Source organism: Poeciliopsis prolifica, unplaced genomic scaffold (genome assembly GCF_027474105.1).
Source record: "Poeciliopsis prolifica strain line A6 unplaced genomic scaffold, Auburn_PproV2 SCAFFOLD042, whole genome shotgun sequence".
Lineage (NCBI taxonomy): Eukaryota > Metazoa > Chordata > Actinopteri > Cyprinodontiformes > Poeciliidae > Poeciliopsis > Poeciliopsis prolifica.
In genome coordinates this window covers 5,406,176-5,415,766 of record NW_026562417.1, presented here as the reverse complement: position 1 = coordinate 5,415,766, position 9,591 = coordinate 5,406,176, and the positions used below count along the sequence as shown (strand labels likewise).

Below are 9,591 nucleotides of genomic sequence, written 5' to 3'. Positions count from 1 at the left end.
AGTCTCTGCTTTGACTGTTTTCTTCCCAGGCTTGACCTTTCATATTCCATTTGCTTTGGATTTCAACCCAACAATATATTTTTTTATAAATATTAGGATCCCATGTAAGAAATGTGTCCTTCTTCTGGACAATTTTGTGTTCTAAAACCAGAAATGATGGCTCTGTAAAAATGACAATATCTTATATCAAAGGTGAGGAGTGTAGGGGGGTTCCACAATGTGACATTTATGGCTAGGATTAGGCAAAAATGGCTCTTTGGCTTGTGAAGATGTAAGGGTCTTGTGAGAAGACCCATTGGATCAATAAATAAGAACTTGATGATCAAGAGACTTGAAATTACATCAATTGGTCCTGCACAGTTAAATTGATTTAATTCTGATTAAATAGAACTTAAATATAACTTATCTGCAGTCATAAATACCAGCATAATATGGGATGCAGTGAAGAAACACAATATTCATAGAGGAATTTCATTACAGTGTCCAACCCTTTGTGAGCATTCAGATGGTCCAGTCAAGCTCTAAATCCTCATTAATTTCCCAAAGCGTTCACTTTATTTTGTCTTAAACATCCTGACAATTCTTACAAAGCAAGTGTCAATCATTAATGAAAAACATACCAACAGGTCTAGTGACATTAAAATAGTACATAACCCTCATTAAAAATGAAAATAAATAGAACCTTTTGGTTTAATATCAAAGGAAACTTCTACAAAACACCAACTTCCAAGTTTCCAAACTAAGAGCTATACGTCTGCCTCATTTCTCCCCTAAACAATTGCAATATTTTCTATATCCGGTACATTCTCTAAAGCAGTGCCAGTTAAAAAAAAAGCACAATTTAAGGCACAGTTGGATCATCTGCAGCAAACCATCACTGCAGCAAGCAAATGCAAAATATGAAAACTATATGCACAATTTTACACAGCAAGAACTGAGTCTGATACTGTATTAAAAACAAGTATCAGCTCATGTCATGTTTTAGGAATATAAAGATGCAGCAGAAACAGGAGACTGGAAGCTTCCAAAGCTTCAGATGCTTGCAGTGCGAGGGATATGTGGAGTTCAGAATCCTTCCATCAGAGTGCTGACATCATGGTTAAGGAGGAGTCACAGACTGGTGGAGCAGGAAGTTGAATCTAATCTAATCTAATATAATTCTGTATTGTGAGTGTGGGTGAGGGGTGGAGTCAGGTAGTACAGACTCCACCCACTCAAAAGGTCAGATGGAGCTAAAGAAATGGGAGTTTTCCAAACATGCTGGAATGCTGCTGTTGCATAATCTCAGGATTTTCCTGCCGATGAACTCAGTCTTCTGACTGAAGCATCAGGATGTGTACTCAGATCATCAGCCTCTCTCTCTCTCTCTCTCTCTCTCACAGACACACACACACAGAAACACACACACCACGGTGAAAAGCTTGTGCTTCAGAAGGATTCCCATCTTCCAGTTGCCAGCATGGAGGCAGTGATAAACAGAAGTGAACAGTGACAGTGTTACACTGAAAGCTTACGTACGTACATGACTCCACTGTGGCAATGAGCAATGGAAAAGAACAAAGATAACAATAAATACTCACTTTGCTTTGTTTTCAATTCTATGACACTTGAAATATAAAGTTGATGTTTTTAAAAACTCTGCACCATAACAGCTTGTGTTGTCGCCTCGCTGCGAGGCCACAGTTCTATGATACAGGGAGGGGCCCTCTCAGGAGAAGCCTGAGGAATTGGGGCCCCCATGCTGCAGCGGGTAGGGAGTTGGGGTTTGGTGGAGGCTGGACGCCTTCAGTGGCACACTGCAGCCCTGGGCCTGCGGGAAGCGCTGATGGTACCGGTCCAGACGCAGATACTTGACTGTCACCAGCTTACCTGCAGGCAAACGCATCACTCCATAATAGAGAGCCACACACACACTCATATGCCTTAATGCATGTAACTCACCATCAAACCAGGAACCATGCAGGGCTTTGAAGGCTTTTCCTGAGTGCTCTGCAGAAAGACACTTCACATAGACACAGCCCTGTGGAAACAAACAGTCAGTGGAGGAGAACCACAGAACCAACGCGTCTTAATCACACCTCACAGTTCACCTCTTTAGAGTTCTTATCAACAGAAATATGGACGATGCCATCATTGTCACTGCATTTCTCCAGGATGGCTTCCTGGATGGCCAAGTCCCAGCTGTCACCAACCTCCCTGCACACACGCACACACATACGCGCGCACACAGACACACACTGAAAATCTGCGCACAGGTTGGGGTTGGAGAGCCTTCGGTAGTTCAATCATGGAGGTACTTACATGTCTGGATCAAACATGTTTCTGATCTTCAGACAGGGAGTCAGACTGTTGGGCGGTGAATTCCTCCTATCCAGAGGGAATGCTGGGAAAAAATACAAACATGAGACCAGCATTCATTTCCTAGCTGTAAACCAGCTGCCATGCAGCGGTCTGCTGCATGTCTGTTGCAGATCTAAAACTTTGGCAGAATCAGGCTGGCAGCAGCAGGCTCTGCATGCTCACATAGACACAGCTGTGTGTTATGTATCTCTACAGGAAGTGACAACATGAGGGAAGGTAAACCTTGAGGAGGCTGACAGGTTGATTCAAAATAACTATTTATCCCAAGACAGAAATGAATTGCTGTTATAACTGAGATCATCCAAGTTAGGGTTTTATCCAGAAAACTTGCTAAGCCTGTTGGTCAGGTTGCCAGGTTTTTGTATTAAAAAATATTACATTGACAGGAAATGTAAAATATTACCAGGTCATTATGTTACTGGAAGACATTGCTGACAATGCTTAAACACACAACTATAGAATCTTAAAAGCAACAAATAAAAAAAAAATAAAGAAATAAGTAGCAGCAGCATGGTACCTTTCCCCTGCCACATCTTGGATTTGTCAGAGCTGAGGGGTGGCTGGATCCACCTCCACACCATGAAGTCTGCTCCCTTGATCTGCTGCGTCTCTGTCCGGATCCTGGACTCGTTAGCTGAGAGGAACTTCACGGCTAGCTCCCAAACCTTCTTCATCTTCCTCCTGAGGAGTGACTTGGTTAACCTGGTCTCTGGAGGCTGACGCACATTTCCTGCTGCTGTTGGAACTCACCGATCCTGGGGCTGAACCAGAGAGTCTCTGACATGGGGGATGGGCAGGTAAGGCTCCAGGTCCCGGTTCTCTTGGCACGCCTCACCATGGGTTCTTAACACATCTGGACCACAACAGTTTACACTGATTTCGGATTTTTGCTTCAAGCTGTGACATGAAGTGTGCTAATCTTACCGATGATCCTCTCCACCATGTCGTACATCTGCCTCGTCTCCTCCTCCTCTCTCCTCCAGCGATACTTCACATAGCAGACTACACTGCACACTAAACCTACAACTGCAGACATGACGCTTTCATGTCAAGTTCACTATACACCTGATACAAATAAGAATGTATTAAAATACAGGATGGGCTATGGAAGCAGGGAATCCGTAAAGTAGGACTGGACAATATAAGCCTCTCGTATCAGTTTATTGATAATTATTGATTAGTTTTTGTTTTATGTATGGAGCCAAGAAACACAGCTGAGTGTGGGGATGAGGGAGGGGTTGGTGGGCTGTGATCAGATTTACTGTTGTCAGCTTATCCACTTTGTTGTTGTATTTATAAATTTTTCAGTCTCCTCTGATGCCTATTTTCAAAATGACAGTAATTGATAAATCTGAAGTTTTAGCACGAGCTTCCGCTAAATATCATGTTGATATTACTAACTAATGTTTATAACTAGTCCTTCACAGTTATCATAGCTAACTTGACAGTTAGTGGTGCAGACCAGAGCTATGTTTTACATATGATGTTACTTGGAAAACTTTGACCTTCATGAGTTTGGGTCCACTCACCAACGGCAACAACCAGGACTTTGTTCATGACTGTGAGCAAAGCTCGGCAAAAGCGGCAGGTGAAAGGCATCCTGGGATGCGTGGATTCCAACCAAGAGATCTCAGACACATCTGTCACTAGGTCGTCAGCTCGCTGCCCACTCAGCCTGGAAACACACAAATCCATCCCATGTTCACAACAAAAATACCTTATCTGTTTTGGTTACAGTATAAAATGATTGCCTGTGCAGCTATTGTTTCCTTGGTTTCCAGCTTTATTTACAGATGCAGGACATTTGTCACTTATAAGAGATTAAAGAAAAGATCAGTTACACCTGACTGATGCATGTTTTAAAGCCACAATCTCTCCTAGCAAAGTTATTTATACTTGTGGTAGATTTAGATTAAAACATATTCTCATTCAACCAATAAGATGGTTTCTAATAAGTATAAGACCACCATCTCTCAAAAGATTGAATAGTATGGCATTACCACCAGTTAAAATTATTATGTAATCCTGGATTGGATTATTCTTCACTAAATCTCAGGCTGAACTACCATGTTCATTTCAGCGTAGCAGAGTTGCTGCAAACAGCAGTATGTTATCATAAGCAAAGGATGACGGTCTCTGTACATCGGTACATTTTCCAGAGAAAACATGATCACCAACAAGATGGATGAGGAACACCATGATGAATAAACAAACATTGCCACTCTTTATGCAAACAAGCTCAATGTTCGGGTTCTTTATTTTGAAATAGACAAAGGAGATGTTCATATCTGTCACGCTGGAGTCAACTTCTGCCTTTGTTTACATTTCACATGGTGGCATCAAATAAATACCAGACTCTGACTTAAAGAAGATTTGGGATTATACTAGTCTATTAAATATTCAGTCCATACAGAAGGAGGGAGAGGTTCCTTAAAAACCCACCACTAATAATAATATTAAATTTTATTTACAACGTTCCTTACACCAAATTGAGATCTCAAAGGGCACATTGATGGTAGTAAGCTACTGGATTATAACCATGGCTGCCCTGAGGCAGTCTGTCAGAAGCCAGGCTCCAAACAATGAGTGCTGAACGGGTATCGTAATGCCATCACCCCTTTATATGTTCTTTTGATACAACTTTAAACATCAACATACATTTATACCCACAAGTGGCACATAATGGCTAAAGATGAGCTACTATAGCAACAGTCACATGAACATTTTCTCCCCATCCTCACTTTATTCCAACATCCTGGCCAGCTCGAATGATCCACTCCAGAGAGACATCAATGAAGTCTTCAAAGTCTCCATTCTGAGCCTTAAAAACACACACAGTTAAAACCAAGACAAGTGAGTCCATTCGGAGTCAAACTCTGATAGCTTCCAAATGTAAGCTTATGATGCTCAACCAGAGCAAAATCTGACCACAGGTCAGCATCTGATTCATGTCACCTACCAGTAAATACTGTGTGACCTGCTCTCTGGACAGACTCCTGCTAGGATACTGCTCCTCTCCACAGTCATGATGACCTGTGAAGCAACACCAGAATTACAACTGAGTAGCTGCTTACATTAAAGTACATTCTTTACATGGAGTTCATATAGTTCATTCCAGCTGATGCTTATAGCAGGCAGTATGAGTCATGATTAGTAAATCCTAAACTGGAACTTGAAACTTTGTTCTGAACAGAAATCAGGATTTATGGGATATTATTGTTGTGGAGTTAAATTGTTGGGACAGATTTCAAAAGCACTGGTTTGTGTTGTGAAGCATGTGTTCAGATGAAGCTCAAACTGAACAATGAGTCCATATCTACCAGCAACAATGCCCAGATGATCATGGAGGCTGAGCAGCAGCTTTAGGATCATGTCTTTTTCTGTCTTACTCTGGAAAAAAATAGAAACACTTGGTTACCAAAGCAGCATACCATATAGAACTTTGTAATATTAGCTCTGTACCAACATGCCTATGACACAAACTGATCCTGAATACCAGCAGTGTTAAGATTTGGAGCCAGAGGTTAAAAGAGCTCTTTGGCTCAGTCAGCTGGAGGAGGTGGTGATCCAACCAATCAGATAATTTTACACTCAGATACGTAAAAATAATGCAATAGAAAGCCTGCTAGACCATAATGTTTGGTAGCGTTCAATAAATCGGCCCCGATTTCTTTCAGTTTGTCAGATCAGCGATCGCTACTTGATGAAAAACTGATCTGTGCTGTGAAAAGGAGTGAAAACCAGCTCTGCCATGACAGGAACCCCCCTCCTACCCAACAGGTCACGCCTCAACATGCTGTTAACATCAGTCTCCACACTGAGGCAAACTCTGCAACTTTGTCACCATATTTGGCAACTTTTCAGACAGCAAAATCAGTCATACTTTTAACAGCAATCAGTGCAAACATAGATACATCGTTTTGTTGTGCATTCATAGTTTGCATATTAATATATATGACCAATCGAATGGACTAACTGCCATTCACACATCTAAATGTACATTTTTTATGGTAAAAACAAGTTAAAAACAAAAAATACAATCAAATATTGCAACCAAAGTAAAAGGTTAATATTTACTTTTTAACATTGTGGATGTCTGAATATATACATAAAGGAAGAAATTATACTTACATATGAGGAATCAAAGTTGCTGCCAAACGGGTGGCTCTTAACTACAGCAAAGAGATGAGCAAGGATTAATGAAGATAAAAAGATGAAATCAAAAGTTAACCAGAACTATTTAAAATGTGTTCAGAATAAAAAAAACTTGTGTAAATGTTTCTGGAAACATTTTACGCAACATGAAAAGTTTGATTGCTAAGCTGGTGAGCCCAGATCCAGTCCAGCCTCCAGATGCTCTCACTGAGAGCCACTGAGTCCTCCATCACATCACCAAAAATTAATCAAAAGTCATTTTAAGATCAAATAAACACAAAAAGCAATTTATAGATGATTTTGTGAGGGGAAAGCATATGTCTGAATCACCCTGGTCCTGCAGAAAAACAGAATGACTCTCCTTATTAGCCATTATTTGGGTTTCATTTCACCAGCCAGAGCCTGAAGCATCACTTCAACAGAACTTGAGAGACATAACTAACACCATCAACAATGACACAACATTCAGATTTTATGTCGAGATACATGAGCTTTCTACTCCAGATGAAGTGTTGCTGATGAAAACTTTACAGAACGTCACTTGAAGCGATGCTCAAATACCTGACAGAGAGGCAGAAGAAGAGCTGGAGAAGAGCTGGAGATTCCTCCAATGAAGCAGCAGGTGGTCACAAGCAGTTATTAAGGTCTTTGTTAGCTATAAGCTATAAATCAGCCACACAATACTAAACAGTGGACTTAACATACATATACAAGTTTCAATTTTGGAACGGAAAAAAAAACAGAAAAACAAATTATTTTTCAGTATTCCTGTTGACCTGTATTTAGTTTTATATATTTATGTAAATGCCCTGCCTCGTGTAATAACTGGATTTTATTGTTGGATCTCCCCAGCTGATGGGAAAAACAAAAAGCTGCTGTGATCAATAATTACAGCCAATAATCCTGGTGTATTTTAAATTCAAATCCCTTTCACTCCAGCTGGTAATGTGTCCCTCTCTGCCAAATGGAGATGGGGCAACATGAAACATTTTAGACACTTACTGACACCGTCTCCCACCGGGGATCCCGAGCCCCTCATGCGAATGTACATGAGGCCAAGCAGGAGGAAGAAGAGGCAGGCTGCGGTGAGCAGGAACATGGACAGGTAGTGTGCGCTAAAGCTTCCGGAGGAAGGCTGCTCCTCTCTTTTAAACTGCAGCAGCAGCTCATCCTCCGGGGCAGTTGGCTTCTTCTTCTGGGTTCCCGGGCTATATGCGTGGTTCTGGACGGGGCTGTGATTAGAATAGCCCCCCTGAGGGTTCAGGATCGGGCTGTAGGCGGCGCGGTAGCGCGGTCTCAGGTCTATGTTGCTGCCGGACGCCACCTCCTCGCTGTTGACATGGTTGTTTTCCCCGGTCTTACTGTGGCGGTCCTCGCCGAGGGACACGTAGATCGGCTTCCTCGGAAGCATGTGGCTCCGTAACCCTCCCGATGCGTCCAGGTCTCCTTTCTTCCCTCTCTCCTCATCCTCCTCTCTGCAGCCCGCCATGGCTCTGTTTCCAAACGGATTAAGCGCACAGTTTTTCCCTCCGATCCGGGACCTGCCGTCTACATGCGAAGCAAACGGTCCGCTCGTGTAAATCCGTCGCAGCTCCAAACTCCTCCGGTCTCTCTCTGGGCCTCCATGGCCCCCAACTTCCTCCTCGTCCGAGTCTGAGTACTCACCGGCTAGTTTGCTTGTGTTGAGGCGAGCAGCGCTGCGACCATTAACCGGGTGGGAATTCTGCACTTCATCATCATTAATGTCTTCGTCCCTCGATTCAGGATCATGCATAGATCTTTTACCAGTTTCCCAACCCAGAGAGGCATTTGTCTGTCCGTCTGGGCTCGGGAATGAATTGCTTTTCAGAGCAGTCCCAACTCCATACTGCTTCTTGTTAGCCTCGTTAAGAGGCGTAGCTGTTCTAATCTTCAGCTGTTGTTGCAGGTGTGGGTTTCGGCTGGGTCTTTTCATGTGATCCAGGCCCTTTCTTCTCAGTGGCGTTTCCGCATCAGATTCGTCAGAACTGAAGCCGAGAACAGAGGACTTAAGGCCCGGTCTCCTACCGGAGCTCAAGCGCCTGACGTCATGTCTAACTGGCCTTGGTGCCCCAGTGCTGCTGCTGCTCGTCCCGCTGACTCGGCCTTTAGCCCGCTGCTGCTGCTCCTCACGAAACTTCTTCAGTTTCTTTAAATACACCGGACGTGTATTTTCTGTGACTGGGCCAGGAATGTAACCGAAACACTTCAACTGGGAAAAAAGCTCCTCATCTGTTAACTGCGCCGACGCCATCTTTGGAGAGGAAAAAAAATGTCTAAAAACATTCTTCTTCGTCCGTTTCCTTATCTATTGCTGTCGTCAACACAAAGCTGCATTACTGCCACCTACATTAAATTTTTGTATTAGATTAGTAATGACTTATTTATGCTACTACACACTACTACTACTACTACTACTACTACTACTACTACTACTACTACTACTACTACTAATAATAATAATAATAATAATAATAATAATAATAATAATAATAATAACAAAAGAGACACCAGAAAGAAAAAAAATGTTAATCGTTCTCATGAAAAATATTTATTTTGTAGATACAAAATACAGTGCATAAGTTATTCACAATCCCTCCCTTGCCCCTATTTAAAATGAGGTAGGGCTATCTGAAAAGATTGTTCAACAATTTAAAATTATGATTCATAAAAATTATGTAATTTACATTTGAGTAAAATTGGCATCTCAATAATCAATGGAAGAAAATACTTAACTTTACAGCAATTAAACCCTTCTTATAATGAATGAATAGCCTTTTGTCTTTTTCTGCTGGTGCAATAATAAGTTATCTTGAGGTTAAAAGAAATCTGTGCCATCATTCTAATCCTTACCCCCCTCCACAGATTCTTGGTCAGACTCAAGTTAGAACTCTGGCTGTGCCACTGTAAAAACTTAATATTACTTGCAGTCAGAAGAAAGATGTTGGTAAAATTAAAAAGATTATTTTAATCCTAAATTTGACAGGCTTAAGTGAAGCTTGGACTTACCTAAAAATGAATGTCTGCTGACGAAAACAATGAAATAAGACTATGTGT

The 9,591-nt window shown here is 41.8% G+C and overlaps 1 protein-coding gene across 1 annotated transcript; it reads right to left on the bottom strand.

Annotated features, from left to right (window-relative positions):
• Positions 1–532: 532 nt before the first annotated feature.
• lemd3 (LEM domain containing 3) lies at positions 533–8,816 on the bottom strand. The gene is made up of 13 exons (XM_055055707.1): positions 7,519–8,816; positions 6,493–6,533; positions 5,682–5,751; positions 5,321–5,394; positions 5,103–5,182; positions 3,891–4,036; positions 3,286–3,387; positions 3,112–3,214; positions 2,879–3,042; positions 2,302–2,383; positions 2,091–2,196; positions 1,942–2,020; positions 533–1,869 (listed from the first exon to the last, which is right to left on the bottom strand). The coding sequence occupies exons 1-13, from the start codon at positions 8,786–8,788 to the stop codon at positions 1,709–1,711; spliced, it is 2,478 nt and encodes an 825-aa protein (XP_054911682.1). The 5' UTR covers positions 8,789–8,816; the 3' UTR covers positions 533–1,708.
• Between the last annotated feature and the right edge of the window lie 775 nt (positions 8,817–9,591).